Source organism: Gekko japonicus, unplaced genomic scaffold (assembly GCF_001447785.1).
Source record: "Gekko japonicus isolate JY-2015 unplaced genomic scaffold, Gekko_japonicus_V1.1 scaffold68, whole genome shotgun sequence".
Classification (NCBI taxonomy): Eukaryota; Metazoa; Chordata; class Lepidosauria; order Squamata; family Gekkonidae; genus Gekko; species Gekko japonicus.
The window spans coordinates 1,049,256-1,066,865 of record NW_015169175.1 but is presented as its reverse complement, the minus strand read 5'-3'; the positions used below and the strand labels follow the sequence as shown (position 1 = coordinate 1,066,865).

General features: G+C 44.5%; 1 protein-coding gene across 4 annotated transcripts in view; it reads left to right on the top strand.

The window, feature by feature from the left end:
* Nucleotides 1–17,219, top strand: part of RAP1GDS1 (RAP1, GTP-GDP dissociation stimulator 1) — a 147,098-nt gene extending 129,879 nt beyond the window's left edge. For 3 of the 4 annotated variants that reach the window (XM_015415970.1, XM_015415972.1, XM_015415974.1), the window contains 5 exons: nt 4,338–4,463; nt 5,890–6,029; nt 9,896–10,022; nt 11,667–11,795; nt 16,461–17,219. In XM_015415970.1, the coding sequence (XP_015271456.1) occupies nt 4,338–4,463; nt 5,890–6,029; nt 9,896–10,022; nt 11,667–11,795; nt 16,461–16,588 (650 nt within the window). In that variant the 3' untranslated portion in view covers nt 16,589–17,219. The remainder of the gene's footprint in view (nt 1–4,337; nt 4,464–5,889; nt 6,030–9,895; nt 10,023–11,666; nt 11,796–16,460) is intronic. The other variant, XM_015415971.1, reaches the window with a different exon arrangement.
* The last annotated feature ends 391 nt before the right edge of the window (nt 17,220–17,610 follow it).

Genomic DNA, 17,610 nt, shown 5'->3' with positions numbered 1-17,610 from the left:
ATACAACTACTTCTGATACAAGGCCAGATATATTTGTGGCCCCAAACAGAAACCTTTTGGTATGTCATTCAATTCCATATTGGAACACTCCAATTTTGGCCCTATTTTATTTATTGTTAATTGCCTTAACTGTGTTACAGTATTCTATTGCTTGTTGTATTTGGTACTATTTGACCTCTGAAGAAGGCTCTTGTGAGCCGAAACGCGTCATACACAGTCGTTTTCTGTGTGTATTTGTAGCTTTAAACATTTTATGAGGCTTTATTTGGGCCCCTACAAGGTTTTTATATGTCTTTGTAATAAACACTCTTTTGTACATGCACACATACCCTCCCTCCTGCCCCACTGCATGCTCTGGTTTCAGGGGTGGTAGAGGTACTGAGGGTAGAGGGGACGCTGCTGCGCAGGAGCACGTGGTCCCTGAGCAGGAACAGGCTTCTGGCTCCAGCATGCAGTGCCCCCTGGAGGCTTTTAGCTGTAAAGACCTATCCGATGGCAGACCTGCTCATGTGCAGTCCCCATGTGTGCCTGCACAGAAGATACTCGATAAACAATAGTTGCTGGTAAGTGCAACTTTGTTATCTCCCTTACTGGGATATCATGACTGCTAAAAATGATGTTTGAAGTCCTGTGAAAACTTGGGGGAACTGCTTTGCAAATAAGGTGCTTTATTGTAAAAAATGAAACTACTATATAACTGTAGCGCTTGCATTGATCAAGTAACCAAGTTTGCTCATCAATGATCCAGTTGCACTTTTGACTGTGTTTCTGGATTTTACACGATATGGAAGCTCCCAAAAATCTGCATGTTGGGTTGATTTGATGGTGTGTGCAGGAAATACTTTCACCTACTTTTTTTGGTCTCTGTGTACCTTCTACCGTTTCAGCTAATAGCTGGTTTCTGTTGGGACTCCTCTGACTACAGTTTTGGATGTCAGAAAAATACTTGCTTTCCAGGACTTACCTGTAGATGTTAGTACCTGAATAGTTACTTGGTACACTTCATATCTTTTAGGGCATGATGCATTAAAAATCCCTTATTTATATTGTATCTTGATTTATGTAGTCATCTGTTCAAAATACCAAGATAATGAGAAGGAATCAAAATTAATATTAAAAAATTACTTGGGCCTTATTTTCTCCCTTTGAGAGGAGGAAATACAGTTTATTTAGTGTTCCCCCCCCCCCTTTTAACAACATAAGCTTCTGCACTCAAAAATCTGTGCCAGAACAAGCAACATCTTGTTAACTGGCATTTAGAATATGGGCTAACTTATCACTTCTAATTAAAATGCATTATGGAGCAAAGTCTGTCTCCTGCTTCACACGTGGGGGTGGAGAGCCTCACAGGTGTGGTTACCATGTGCAGCAGAGGAGAGGTCTCGGGAGACTGAACGCACACCTCTCAGTGTTATAGGCAGCTGTATTCTGTGGCTTTTAATATAGCAATTATGGTATGTAAAGAACAGTCTGCGTTCATGTTCATGAAACAGAAACTTTTCTTCCATTAACAGTGCTCATATCACATATTGCTTCTCATAACCTTTCTCTCTGCCTTTCGTGCACACACAGCCAGTTCCTCAAAAATCTGTGCCAGAACAAGCAACATCTTGTTAACTGGCATTTAGAATATGGGCTAACTTATCACTTCTAATTAAAATGCATTATGGAGCAAAGTCTGTCTCCTGCTTCACACGTGGGGGTGGAGAGCCTCACAGGGGTGGAACAGGTGTGGTTACCATGTGCAGCAGAGGAGAGGTCTCGGGAGACTGAACGCACACCTCTCAGTGTTATAGGCAGCTGTATTCTGTGGCTTTTAATATAGCAATTATGGTATGTAAAGAACAGTCTGCGTTCATGTTCATGAAACAGAAACTTTTCTTCCATTAACAGTGCTCATATCACATATTGCTTCTCATAACCTTTCTCTCTGCCTTTCGTGCACACACAGCCAGTTCATATTGCACCCCTGCAATGTAGCCTCTTGTATGTTGTGGGCTCTTTCACACTCTCAGATCATACAGTGTTTTGCAGTACACGGATGATCGGGGTTAAGTATACGAATGCATGTGCATACTTGTTGGCATTTACAAAGTATTTACCCAGAGGGCAGTTATGTGGGCTAAAAGCTCATTCCTGTACACCACCACATGAAGAACATACACACAGGGGCATCCATCCAGCTATATCCATCTACTTCCCCAGATCAACCGAATTCCTGGTTATTGCAGATAGCAAGAACATTCGAAGTACATAGTTATAAATGTCTGCCTGGATGAAGAAGCAGTTTAGTAAAATGATCCAGTGGGCTCTTGCAAGAAAGTTAAGCTGATCCAGTCAAATTCTGAATTTGCAGACCTTCACTGCCTGTGTGAGACCCAGGCTGACAGATTTGAAGGTGCATTTGTTTGTATGTGAGTCACAGATATTGAACTTAATACAATCTTCCTAAAAACAAGGATTGGTGACTGATTTATACAGAAATGTATTTGGTCACATCCTATTCCAGATTCCCTTGGGTAGCCCCACCAGGCAGATTTAAAAAAAATCTACACAGTGGGGCCATCCACAGCTTGGGGAGATCCTACCACTAAAAACTGCATAACTAAAAACTCCTGAAACTCAAAGAAGCAATGCCTGTCTAGACAATTAGGTGAGTAGCCGTGTTGGTCTGAAGCAGCAGAACAAAGTTTGAGTCCAGTCGGCCACCTTTAAGACCCAACAGAGTTTTATTCAAGATAAAAGCTTTTGTGTGCATGCATGCAAAAGCTTATATCTTGAATAAAACTCTGTTTGTCTTAAAGGTGCCTCTGGACCCAAACTTTGTTATGTAGACATCGTAAGTTTAAAAACAAACAAACAATTAAAAAAGAACGCTGGCTGAGATCTCATGAGACTAAGTTGTGAGATCTCAGCCCCCATTTTGGGGCTCAGGGCCTTTTTCAATGTATTGATGGCCTCAATGATGTTGGGGGAGGGGTGCCCCAGTACAACATCCGCAAGGTCCTCTGCCTCAGATAGCAATGCTTTGTAAAGGGCCATATGTCCATCAAATTCTGAAGAAGATTTAAACCAGGCTATATTTAGGCTTGGCCTCATCCTCTGAGGGTTGCTAGCCAATCCAGACTTGAAGAGGACGTAATCATGTGAAGGTAGAAGTGGGCAAAACAGTGGGGAGGAGAAACAAAGATTGGGCGGTGTGGAGAGAAAAATAGTTAGAGATGAACGTGGAGCCAGAGCAGAGGGAGTGAAGGCAGACAGAACACACACACACACACACACACGAATGCATGTGAAACTGCCTTATACTGAATCGGACCCTTGGGCCATCAAAGTCAGTATCGTCTACTCAGACTAGCAGCAGCTCTCCAGGGTTTCAGGCAAAGGTCTTGCCTACTGCATTGGACCTTTTAACTGGAGATGCCGGGGATTGAACCCAGGACCTTCTGCATGCAAAGCAGAGGCTCTACCACAGAGTCGCAGCCCCTCGAAGGGCTGAAGCAAGAGAGGGAAAGGAATGGGATTACTTGTTATGTGGAATCAGACACTATATTTCTTGATGATACCATTATAGATTGCAAATCATGTGGTCACATTTTCTGATCTCCCCCACACCCCAATGTGCACATACAGTCAAATGTTCCCTGTATATAATAGCATAGCAGGGAGAGACCAATACGAAATATTTATCCCTGATGTTCTTCTTCACTACAGTGAAGGAGCTTTTTCACAATAGTAGGGGGATGCAAAAATGTGTGCCTCCCCCAAGCTGAAGTGGTACAGACAAGAATTCTATCATCTCGCTCTTTGTAATGTTTAGACACGTGATCATCCCATTTCATAAAAAACATTTCTTCCATCGCAAGGAGATCTCTGAAGACCAGTCAATAAGTCTGCCGAGATTAGCACTAAGGGAAAAAAAAATAGTGTGATTGACATTCTCTTGTACTAGAAACTCTTAAAAGGTACCTCGATCGTGTTGCATTTTTTCTTCTCCCTCTTGCTGTTTTTACACATTTAAATCGAGCAAACACCAGCTGTTTCATTCAATATTCAGCACAATGTATAAGGGATAAAAGATGTTTGTGCCCAGTAAAAAAGGAACTGTGTCAAACCTTCCTTTCTTGCAGCTCCCCTGCTTTGCCAAAACTGGAACTGGAGTGGAATGGCTCATGCCATTCTATTCTCTGGGCTCCTTCCTCATGTCTCATCATTTGTTTTTCAGATTGCTGGGAAAAATTGTTTACAGACTACCTCAAAAATAAGTATCTGCCTGCAGTACAAGGGTATTGCCTCTGCGGTCCTTTTGAGATAACATCCATTCTTTATTCATACAGTTGTAAATAAGGCGAAGATGCTGTCAGCTGGTGTTGCAGAAGCGGTGTTGAAATTTCTCAGATCTGAGATGCCCCCTGTTCAGTTCAAACTGCTTGGGACGTTAAGAATGTTAATAGATGCGCAAGGTAAAAACAAACTGTTCCCTGTGTTAAACGATAACAGCCTTTGTTCAATCTTTGATCTGTCGCTAAATTTCATACACAAGAAGAAAGGATTTTTAAAAACACCTTCCAATAAATTGAACCCCTATATAAAGCACGGTAAAAGTGAACCTTGTTTTAAAAACTTGTCTCCAGCATCTATACACAAGTTTAAATGTTTGGTTTCTTTGTATACCCCAGCAGCCAGCAGCCTGGGCATGTGATGTATGCATATAATTCAGTTTCATATTGCCCTGCTAGTTCCCAGAATCCTTTCTTCTCTTGAGTAGTACAGTGAATTTATTAACTGATATTTCAGCACTTTAGAAATGTCATACACAACACAGTGACTGTTCAGGTAATAAAGACAGAGAGCAAAATGTCATTTAAAAAAAACCCTCAGTCTTGGCAAAATTGTTTTCACTGATATCTCTTTGCTACCTGAAATCTCATAGAAAAATACTAAAACCTTTAATCATCAGTACAGTTGTAAATTTCATCCATGCAACAAAGGTATGGAAGCTTTTCTCAAGGTTGAATAATGCAGTACCTCTGGTTGCATGCTGAGGTTGTTATTTTCATATTTTAAAATAAATTGCCAGCCTTCGACATTTGAAAAGTAATTTTAAAAACAGGTCTTCATGGAAATGAGACAAAACAATCATAAAGGAAGCTCACTTTATTATTAATTATCTAATCAGTTTCACTAGTCGGAAACCTACATATCAAGAACAGTACAAGATTTCTGAGCACTGATCCAAATCCTTCCTGTTTCAGTGCAATGTATTTTGCAAAGTATAGTCGGGAATTTCCTGATTGACTTAAAACATTTCTGTTAGCTTCCCTGAAGACTGTAACTCACTAGGTATTTCCAGGAAAGTCCTAATATTGAAAACAGTAACTACCTTTGGTTTAAACAAACATGCTTTGAGATCTTCAAGTGATGTAGACAGTTGCTGAAGTACACTCAGATGTCCTCTGCCTCCTGTCCAGGCAAGTGTATGTATGTCAGTTGCAGCTTCCGCCTCTCTTTTCTTTTTTTACACTGTTTTTGCTGCTTCTTTGGAAGCCTTAAAGGATGCTGCTGCAAGACTGTATTTTGATTCAGGAGGCAGCGTCTTAACCGGCACTCATGGCGGGAAGGAACTTTAGGCTGAAACACTCTGCACATTTCCAGGACCAAGTCCCCGTTTAATTTAACATGTTGGGACTGGTTTCTAAGTAGATGAGCACAGAGCTGTGCTGACAATCCCGACCGACCAGGCAGTTCATATAAGCTTCAGCTGCCATTTTTTCCCTCTCCTTCGTTTAGTTTTACTTGGCACTTCCCTTGCTATTTAGTGTATTGCGTGGTTTTTTTAAAAAAACAAACACTGCCGCCAGTTACCGCAGACCTCCTTACTGTTTGCAGCAGAAGCGGCTGAGCAGGTGGGGAAGAACGTAAAGCTGGTCGAGAGGCTGGTGGAGTGGTGCGAAGCCAAGGATCACGCAGGTGTGATGGGAGAGTCCAACAGACTACTATCTGCTCTTATACGACACAGCAAATCAAAAGTGAGCAACATTTTTAAAAAATAAAATAATAAAATGCCTTTACCTTCCCACAGCCCTTGTGAGAGAGAGATCACTGCCATTCCATTATACAGGCAGGGAATCAAAGGCAGAGAGTTTGCCCGAAAACTGTCCTGTCAAGGCCATTGTGACACACTTATTCTGCTGTTAGAGTGTTCAGTGTGGATGTGCTGCTCAGCCCACATTTGGGGCTGAAACGGAACAAAAAGCGGACGGTTGTGATGAAGAAGAGACCGAAGAGGCATAAGAACAGAGAAATAATCAGCTGACATGGGACATCAGTAAACTGAAGCTGGATCCAAAAACAGTCAGGGTCCAAGTCTAGCTGCAGACTGAAGTTTAACTGGGACACAAAATAACACTGTGAAGGCAGTTGATTATACTCTATCTTTGAAGTACCGTAATGGCATCTTCAAGACAGGGAAACGGAAAAGCCAAAGGGGTTGGATCCGATGACATCGTTTCCCTTGCTCTTCCCTCCAGCTACTGTGGAGGCTTTCCTCTTCCGTGGCGCTCGCTTCCTCTTCCAATAACCATCATGTGCAAGATCAGTGTTTTTCAAGGAGCCCCTTAGGCACACACAAGTGCCAGTAGCAAAGGAAACAAGCACCGCAGCAGAATACACTATCTGCAGCAGACAGAGAAACGTGCAAGGGGAACAGTGTTACAGAATCCAAGCCTTGGTTTAGTCACATGAGTTTTACGATTACAAAAGTAATAGTGATAGAAAAAAAACATTGTAAACGTACCAATTCAGTTAGGTTGCCCAAAGTTATGTTAGTTTGTTTTCGTTGTTCCAAAACAATTGTAAGATTGTGCTAGAGTTGGATTTGCTCGTGGCTGTTCTGCTCATAGTCATCAAGAAACTTAACTGTGTGCATTAGAACAAGCACAGTGTACACGTCGGAGGCTAGTCACAGATATTCTTAGGCTGTGTTCAAACACACTAAATAACCCACTTTCAATCCATTTTCCAACTAGATTTTGCCAGTTCACACAGTAAAATCCAGTTAGAAAGTGCACTGAAAGTGGATTATTTAGTGTGTGTGACCGCAGCCTTAGTCGCTTCAGGTTCAAGGTCAGCCCAGGTTCAAGGAAATGTGAGTGCAGACTCTGTGCTTATGGCTGCTCAAGCACAACCCATCTTCACCCAAGACAGGTGGCGTCAATTCAGAGTGTTGAGCCATGGAGCCTCAGATTCAGATCCTCACTTGGCCATAAAGCTCCCTGGATGATCTGTGGCCAGTCATTCACCCTCCGTATCACCTGTGTTCATAGGGTATTTTTGAAGGTAAAATGGAGAGGCGAGCTCCATGCTGGGAGGCTAGGATAAAAATCTGATGAGTAGAAGATGCAATTCACACAGTTCATCCTGAGTGTACCGATCACCTGTTGGAGAAGGAAAAGAGACACCTGGACTGGTTTTGGTACCCCCTCCTCCTGTCCTCCAGCGTAACAGGAAACGTGTGCTGTCGGGACTGGCAGTAATCTGGGAATAAATTCCCACAACGCATCCAGTCATAGCTGCAGTTCTTTTCTTCTGGGAGACAGACAAAGCTCCAACCTTCTGTTTGCATTTTTTTTTTCTTTTGCACGCAAAATGTTGTGACATGATTTTGTTAAATACTCTCTTGGAATATAAATGAATTTATGCCAACTTTAATGGGTTTTTGGCTAGTGGCTGAAACAAGAAAGGGAAGCACAAACGGACACCTTTGATACTGTTGTATTTCCTTTTACATCTTATTCACAGCCTGAATATCAGATCCGCCAAGGGCATGGCATCAAACTGGGTTACCTGAACTAAAGCTGCAGAATAAATGTTATTGATGTCTATGATTACCAGAGTTGCAGACCGATATTTCTGTGTCTCCCGCAGTGGCAGAGAAAGAATGTTTGAGCCATAGCAGAACATGCTTAAAGAGCTCTTCTTTCCTTCCCCTTGTTCTCCTTGGTTGTTATCTCCAAAACTTGGAGAAAAAGGTTTGGATCCCACAGATATATTCTGCTAAGGGCAGTGCTTTCTTCCTGCACAAGGAAGCTACTGCTGATCCAAGACCTTGCTAGCAGGATGAATCTGTGGGATTTAATCTAACATGATGAGGTAGTACCTTCAGTGAGAATACCAAAAGAGCAATTGCCAGGTGACTTGAACCAAAATGATCTCAAATTCATTAATTGCCAATGCCATCCTAAGCAAAGGAACACCCTTGTGAGTCCATTGACATCAGTGTCCTTAGAGGGATGTCACTGCTTAAGATGATGGCACTTTGTGTGTCTCTGATTGTTTGAGGTTTCATGACTCTGTGAACTAGCTGTCACATATCTCCTAGGTCTGAAAAGCAGGAATTACTGGCTTGAAAACGAAGCAATTAGTGGATGCAAACATTTTCTACATAGTTGCTCTTTGCAAATTCACATGGGGCACATATGATCCCATGGGGAGCAGGTCATCTGTACCATGTCTCCATAATGAGACACTGTTGTCTGAGGGCATTCCCTACAAGAGGAGGCTAAAGAGCTGTTTTGAAAAGTTGTACCCAAAGCAGTTGTGGGAAGCATAGATGGGAAGGTGTGGATTTTTGCACCATACAGCGCCATTTCCCTTTGCATCCACAATTCCCCACCAGCACCTGTGGACTTTTTGCTAGCTGGTTTTTTAATTGGTAGTAGATATATCACTATAAGGGGCCGTGGTGGCTCAGAGGTTAAGATGCTGAGCTGCAGACCCGAAGGTCCGTAGTTCAGCAGTTCAAGACCCGAGTGCCGCGTGACAGAGTGATCTCCCGTCTCTGGCCTCAGCTCCTGTCAACCTAGCAGTTCGAAAGCAAGAAATTGGAAGTAGATAAATAGGTACTGCTTTGGTGGGAAGGTAACAGCATTCTGTGCGCCTCAGCATTTAGTCATGCTGGCCACATGACCACAGAGAAGTCTTCGGACAACACTGGCTCTTCAGCTTGGAAATGGAGATGAGCACCACCCCCTAGAGTCGGATTCGACTAGCTTTTGAGCAAGGGAAACCTTTACCTTTACCTTTATATCAGTATAGCATTGTTACACTATGGCTATCTAGTGCTACTACCATTTTGCAGAACCGCACTGATGGCTGGAGGATGAGACATATGCATGAAGGGATACTGTGGGGACTGTGCCCGTGTGGAAGCAACCACAGTGAAGCACAGAGATAGGAATGTGGGCAGGACTTTGGGCATGCCACCATGGTGTATTCTGGGTTGCCTGAGGATGGAGAACATGGTATGTCCCTCCTTGTGTACGACTCTTTATCATGGACTCTTGCAGTCCAGCATTTCCCGTTAAAAAGGCTTTCAAGTAGTAGGGTTGGGAAAGAACTTTCACAGCAGCTCTGTCATCTCAGAAGAATAAGGCTGATAAATAGACACACAGTGCTGTTTTGACTTATGGATGCAAGAGGAGCAGACCTTTAAAGTGTGTGTGTAGGGGTTTAAATTATATATTTGCTGTTATTCTCCGGCTGATATGTTGTATTCCAGTGCAGAAGGGGCCAACCACCACTCCCAGAAGGGCTGCTCAACACATACTCGAACTTAAGCACTGTGTCAGAAAAGTGAAACTAAACCCAAAGGGGTTCTTCCTCTTACACAAGAGGCTGTACACAAGCAGCAGTGCGGGAACTGCTTAGTGGAACCTGCCTCTAGCCGCACTGCCTGAGCTCTTGCATGCATTTTGTGGAACAGCTCTACTGGATAATGTCCTTCTGCTCACAGTCAATGGTGTGTAGGTTAGCAAACTGGCGCATTTTGTTTATGTGTAGTGTGTTGCAGTCTTCACTCAGTCCTGTGATACTTTATTTTACTTTATTTTTAAAGGATGTAATTAAGACCATTGTTCAGAGTGGCGGCATTAAGCACTTAGTTACCATGGCAACTAGCGAACACGTAATAATGCAGAATGAAGCTCTTGTCGCTTTGGCACTAATAGCAGCTTTAGAATTAGGTGAGTATCCCAATGGTTGGGGCTTCTTAATAGTTTCAGGGTGAATTACATGTGGGCATCTGGGCAAGTTTCCGCAATTATACACGCACGGTCAAATAATGGGAAGGAGGTATGCCTGAACACAAGTAGCAGAAAGTAGAATTTGTCACTATTGTGGGAGAAGGGTAAACATGGCAAATACCCGCTTGCCCTTTCAGAATAGCTGTCACTTCTTTGATTGCAAGGTTAGGGTGTGGTGGATCCTGCAGATCCATTATGCTAGTGGCGATGCTTTCCTCTTGCGTCAGAGAAAGGCTTCTTTGCACTGAAGGAAAGCGCCACCACTAGCAGAATAGATCAGTCATTTTTGCACGAACAGAAGGGACAGTTTTTTGTTTCCTTCCCTCATGCTCTTTCTGGGCGCCCCACCCCCCCTGTTCCTCAAGAGCAGAAATTATAGTATTTTGGGCTGCAGTGTGTGTGTGTGTGTGGGGGGGGGGGGGTTGGAGAACACACATTCCACTGATGGAAATAATTCAATGAGTGGAGATTTTTGGTGGGATCCAAGGATCATTATGTTGAGCAGTCTAAGTGGGGCTTTGGGGCTTAATGTTATATACAGAGAAGCGCCTTTGGAAGAGTGCTATGGAGAGAAGTGGTGGGAGGGGGGCGTCTCACCCTTCTCCCACCAACCCATTTCTGACTTCATTCTTATGATCCCCAGCAGCTGAGCCCCCCACGACCCTACCCAAGGAATGTCAGAAATGTGTTTTCAAAGGCAGATATTCACTTGGAATCCCAAACAGTTGCCCAAAGGCTATTGTCTCTTACCCACCCTTGCTCTGTGCTTTTAATTAAATTATTTTATAATTTTAAATATATTTTAATTACTCAAATGTTTTGTTTGCTGCCTAGTAGACCCCTATCAGGTGGAAAGGCAGCATAAAAATGTTTTAAATAAATAAATAAACATTCCAAACCAAGTATAGTTACCGCTTCTCATAACCACATGTTCATTCCAACAAAATTCTAGAAACCCCTCAAAGTTAATGGGGGATTTCAGAGATCATATTAGATGTAGAGAAGTTAACTGGTCTATGTTTTTCTTTCTTATCGTCAGTACATAAGAGCTTACATTTGTCCGTAATCCCCCTGCATGCCCCTTTCAGTGAGCCAGTTTGGTGTAGTGGTTAAGTGCATGGACTCTAATCTGGGAGAATTGGGTCTGATTCCCCACTCCTCCACTTGTAGCTGCTGGATGACCTTGGGCAAGCCATAGTTCTGTCAGAGCTGCTCTTGAAAAGAGCAGTTTCTGTCAGAGCTCTCTCAGCCCCACCTACCTCACAGGGTGTCTGTTGTGGGGAGGGGAAGGGAAAGGAGTTTGTAAGCCGCTCTGAGACTCCGAGTGAAGGGCGGGGTATAAATCCAATCTCTTCTTCTCCTCCTATTCTTCTTCTTTCAGCACAATTATGGGTCTTTCTGATTTGGTTAGTAAAAAGAACGTAGTAAAACTTAAACAAAGGTTCAATGCAGTTAAGTAGGACCTATGTTAAGGCTCCCGTAGCCCGCTTTTTAAGAGTAGAAGACCTACTCCATAGGTCACCCACAATGTAGAAAGTAGGTTTCTCGTGCAGATTTACAGCTTCCCTTTGTTTGGATTCACAGCCACAGCTGAAAAGGATTTGGAAAGTGCCCAGCTAGTGCAGATTCTACACAGGCTGCTGTCAGATGAGAGGAGCGCACCAGAAATCAAGTACAATTCCATGGTGCTGATCTGTGCTCTTATGGGATCAGGTGAGTTTCCCCCAAAAAAAGACTGTGCCCTCTGAAATCTGAAGGGCACTGGCCTATGCAAAAGGATATACCTTCTTGTAGTGTCTGAGGATACCGTCCTTGCCGAGGGACGGGCTGCTTCTGCAGAAGGGTTAAATCCAGAGACTCTCTCTAATCTAACTAAAGTCAGCAGTTGGAAACACTGGGCTTTAGTTGCAAGCAACTTTAGCCCGAGGTGAGCTTGAGAATCTAGTCCCCATGCCCACTCGAAGGAGGCTAAACCTGTGTCTATGACCGTTCAAGCTCTAATTTGCTGTTTCACCCTCTGGCATGTGGTGACTCTCCAGACTAGCTAAAAATGCTTTATAGTCCCACATTGGAGGACCGCAGTTTCTTGGTTTGGAAGTAACAAACAGTAGTCGCAAACTACAAGTTCCACTAATTCATGTAGTGGACGTGTAAAAAAGGAGGGGGGGAGCACATGAGCCCTGTCCAGCGCCCAGTGACATTATTGTCAGTCCATTCACAAACATTTAAAGCGTCCACCGTTTCTCCCGCATTCAAAGCAAAGTGTGTTTGGTCAGAGTCAGACTCGTGTTCCATCAACACACGAACCTGAAATATGCTGAACTGCACCATCCCTTGTCTTGTCTGCTGTGGCTGGCAGCGGCTCTCCATGATCTCAAGAAGGGGTCTTTCACATCACCACTGTCTGATTCTTTAACTGGAGGTGGTGGGAACTGAACTAGGAACATTTGCCTGGCAAAGCAGCTGTTCTACCGGAGAGCCACAGCCCTAGCCAACCTACTGCCATCTTTACAACAGGGACCTAGAACTAAAAGCTTCCTAAAATCAGTGCCCATGTTCTGCGTACGTGAAACACCAGGAACTGCACCCAGCTCTGTTGCTGATAAAGCGGTTCTTTAACTATTCCACACGGCCATTGTAGGAAACTAGCCATGTTGGTCTGAGGCAGCAGAACTAAGCTTGAGTCCAGCCTCACCTTAAAGAGCAACAAAAGACACTTTATTTAAAAACGCCTTGAATCTGTTAAACATCTTCATTATGCTGTATGCTGATTTACTGCTCACTCTATCTGTATGTATGGACTGGTAATTTCCATTTCATTGTACCTGAAGAAGTGTGTGTGCACGCAAAGGCTCACACCTTGAATAAAAATTGATTGGTCTTAAAGGTGCCACTGGAATCAAACATTGTTCTGTACAGAGAGAACTAAAACTCACTGCATAAACATTGGAACCAGAATAATTCAGAAGTGTGGATAGCAATAAGATATTTCACTTTATCACTCTCTTAGCTTGGTGGTTTGCAATAAATTATCTTTAAAAGCAGGGGTCAGGGGGAGAAGGGAAAGTATAACGGATTTTCGTCAGGCAGTGTCCTAAATAGGATATCCTCAAAAGTAGGTTTCCCTAAAACAGAAATGTGGTTATCAGTTTCCCAGCTTGTAGGTCCTTGCTGCTGTTCTTTGTTACTACAGGAAGAGGCGTTTGGTAACTTGAAAATATTGACTATTTTTAAAACAAGACATCCTCTACCAGAAAGGCTGCAGGCCGTCTTTCTGACTGGTTGGGCTGTTTTGCATTCTCTATAAAGGATTCTTCTTCGGGGGGGGGGGGAGGTGTTCATCTCTTGCTGCCTTTGCCATGATGAATTAGAAGCCTTCCTCTTCCAACAAAGTCCTTATGTTGATGGAGGATAATGGGAAATGTAAATGTGTACATAACTTGAAGAATGAAGGGGAAAGCAAAGCTTTCATAGCTACCACAATCCTTAGTCTGTCTGTGTGCGAAGAAGGGAGGCAAAGTCCCAAGACAGCAGCAGCTGAGCCGATCCAGTTTGCCACTGAGCCCCTATCAATGCCCCAGAAGGAACACCTGCTCTAGATATCCAAGCTGCCCTGGAAGGAAGAAGCGTGCGCTTTCCGCAGCAGAATGGCCCGGAGCTGAAAAGCCGTTTCCATTGCATTCTTCAGTAGCTAAGAAGGTCTTTGGCCTTCGCCTTTTCTGTTTGTTTCTTTTAAGAGTCACCCAGGAGGAAGTTAGGATGTCCTGGCTGATGGGAAGCAGGTGATTTGGGGGTTGGGGAGGAAAACAAGTGTCTCAAAGTTTGCCGCGAGGAAAACCTCTCTCTCTCTGCAGGCAGCCGTTGATTAGAAACAGGTCTGTTGTTTCGGGAGCCATTTGTGGGTTTGCGTGCCACCGCTGGTGCTAAGTAAGCCCCAGTAGAATACAGATTGTGTTTAGTTAGAGTCTGCTTCTGCATGGGATCACTTGCTGCTGCTGCCTGAAGCAACCTCCCCCCCACCCACCACCAACAACAACCCTGGCCATTAAATTATGCAGCTTGCAGCTGCATTAGTGGAGTTCACGATGTACTCAAATATTTGAGCATCCATGGAGGTGCATTGTTTTCCCCCCATTCTTCCTTTGTGGGGGCAGTGTCCACTGCTGCTCTCTCCCCTTATAAATTGCCGCAAAACTCAGTGTATGACTTCCCTCCCCAATGTCCAGTCAACATGCTTTTTACCAGTAATACTGAATAATCAAGTGATGTGATGTTAGAGAAAGCTGCGTCACTGACACGAGTCTTCAGCTGCTTTCTCAGAGACATTGAGGGTCTGGCAGAGCAAAGAGAAGGGCTGAGCTGTTTGCGTTCTGCTCAAAGACAAAAGTGTGTACAGCACGCAGGAAAGATTGTCTTCTCCTAGCATTTCCCAATGCAAAGGGGAAAGTCCACTAAAATCTCTTTTGGCGCATAGATGGGATTGTTGCCTCTCCCCGCCCCCCCAAATCTCCTCCCACAGCCGCTTGTGTCGCTTTTAGAAACACCCTGTTGCTGGTAAGGGAGATGCAAAAGCCTGCCTCTAAACCCTCTTCGACCCTTTGGAAGAACACGGCCTGTCTGTAGCACTCATTCCCACTTCCTGTACACGAATCACATGACATTCACTAAGGTGAGGCTAACATTTATGGATAATTCTCAAGATTCTGGGAGGCCCCGTGAAAAACGGTGTGGTCTCGTTCGTCTGTTACAGCGAACCCTGAAAGCAGTCTTGTTGACACTGTATTCGCTTCAGAGAGTCTGTCACAGAAAAATCAAACATAAGGCCAATGGCAAGTTGATGTTTAATTCTGGCATGCGCTTCCGTGAGTCAGAGATAACTTCATTAGATGCATGTGAGATCTGACTCACAGTAGCGTATGGTAGAATAAGCGCTTAGTTTTTAAGGTGCCATTGAACTTTTTTGATTTTGTGATGCCTCACTGGATCAACAGATGTATCAAACCAGAAGCTTTTACAGGGCTTGCGTCAGAGTTCATAGCCAAGGTCAGCATCCTTTACTCAAACAGCGGAAATGAGGGTGATGGTGACTGAAGGCCCCCTGTTGGCTTTGACAGCTTTGCTCGTGTCAGGAAACCAACATTCTCCTCAGAGACTCTTAAGAGTTTGGTTTATTTTTATCCCCATTCTGTTAGCTGCGCTGGGTCCCAGAGTCCTAGTCAAGAAAGACAAGTCAGCCTCAAACACAAATCAGCAACAGCATGTAATCAAAGGCCAGTTCGAAAGCAAGAAATTGCAAGTAGATAAATAGGTACCACTTCAGTGGGAAGGTAACAGTGTTCCGTGCGCCTTGAAGTTCAGCCATGCCGGCCACGTGACCACGGAAACGTCTTCGGACAGCGCTGGCTCTTCGGCTTTGAAACGGAGATGAGCACCACAACCCTAGAGTCGGATTCGACTCGCTTTCGAGCAAGGGAACCTTTACCTTTTACTTTTAGGAGAAAGACAGATTTTGGCTTTTACATTAAAGATAGACCAATGAAGAGTCTGGGCAAAAGCACCTTTGCCTGGTATCATAAACTTAAAAAGTGCTCACCATGAGGTGTGTAGATGCAGTGAGGGAGTTTTGAGTCCGTGTGCCACAACAGACAAGGCCCTGCTGCTCTTTAAATCTGTGATCTCTACTGCACCATGGAGGTGGGTTTGTTCAGAGTCTAGCCTTATCCTTGCCTTGCCTGTCCTGTCTCTTGCTGGGGGGGGGGGCGGCACAGCAGACAGGAATCCCCAGTAGTTGCTTCCACTTGTTTAGATTGCATGAAAGTCAGACAGAGGTTTGTACATAGCAAAGGAAAGGATGTTATAAATGGCATCTCTCACCTCCTTGTCATGGTATGCTAATTCATTCACACCACAGGCTCTTTTTCACACATGTACAACACCTTTCTGGTGTACGGTTCGATGCCCTCATAGGCACCTAGGCAACATTTCACCTCCCAGACTTACAGATCTAGCATACCACCCATACATTTCCATGCATTACATATTCACATCCTTCAGGCTCCAGTCAGCGCCGCTCCTCTGTCCCTCCCCTCTCTTGGGGAACTGCAGTGCTGGAAAGCTATTTGTGTAACACTGGAGAGGAGCAGAGAAGGATTCTACCTGGGAAGGACGCAGTGGCCTGAAAAGGTTGCCTCCAGTTGGGAGGCCCCAAAAAGCATGCTTCTGTTTTTCCCTACGGCCACTGCTTTTCTGCTGGCCCTGGGGTCTGTATTTACAAAAACCTCTGTTCATTTCAGCCTCCCCAGAAAACCCCAGACAAAAGAGCAGCTGTGTGCAGAAAGGCCCAGCAGGAAAGTTAACTGTCTTGCTTCTGTTTGACAGAACTCCTTCACAAGGAAGTGCAGAGCCTGGCCTTTCTAGATGTCGTATCAAAACTCCGCAGCCACGAGAACAAAACAGTCGCCCAGCAAGCTTCCCTCACAGAGCAGAGACTCGCCGTGGAGAGCTGAGGAAGGGTACCCCCCTCCCTGTTCCACATCATCTCTCATCACGGATGTCACCTGCGTCCCGTCCAGCTGCTGCCCCTGCTTCGTTCCCCACCCCACCCCAACTGTGTCACTTGTGCATGTATGTAACATTCCCACACAGTTCAGACCGCTGTAGGTACCTGTCCAGATAAGATTTCTAAAAACCCATAGCTGATTGTCATAACACAATCCTGTCTCTCACACACCACTGGCCACACACACACAGACGTACATATAGTCTCCAGCCCTGTCGTCGTTCTACCTGTATTTCTCGTTGCTTGGGCCACATAATAGAATGTGCATGTTGTAGACCTATAATACTGTAAAAGTGGTACTTACATTGATGACACCTCCCCTCATTCCCCCTAACTCCGTAACCACGTACTGCTAACTTAGGGACAAAACAGGAGGCAGCGAGACCAGGCTGGACGGCCTGTGAGGGGAGATGTTAGAGGGGGGAAGGGGAAGCACCTTCTTTGGGGGGCTTTAGAAGCAAAAACAAAAAAAGGGATGAGTGAAGGAGGTCTTGCTGCTCATTCACTGGTCTTGCCTATTAATGTCAACCCCGTGGTACCTAGAGGTAACAAATAAATTCCAGTGCTCTCACACTTTACCTGGTGGTTTGTCCTCTGTTTGTAATAGTGTCCGTTATTTGGAGGGGTGGCGGTCGTGAAGTTACCTTCCAACAACACCAACTTACAAGAGTCACAGATGGCGTGGTTGGAATAACTCATCACTTGGAACTAATTCAGATACGCTGACATGGTACAGTCCTCCTTCTAGAGACTGCTCTTCAGAAGGCAAACTGGCTTCTCATGCACCTCAAGGTAGTTCAGTCTTCTGTGAAGACGGTGTAAGTGCTGGCATCTCTCAGTTGGTTCTTGACTGCTAGGCCCTTTCTTCGCAAGCAGATACCCAGCCTCTCTCACTCTCTTCCCAGTAAGCAGCTGTCCAGCCTCTGCTTGAAGACCTCCAGTAAGGGCAAGCCTACCACCTGCCTCAGT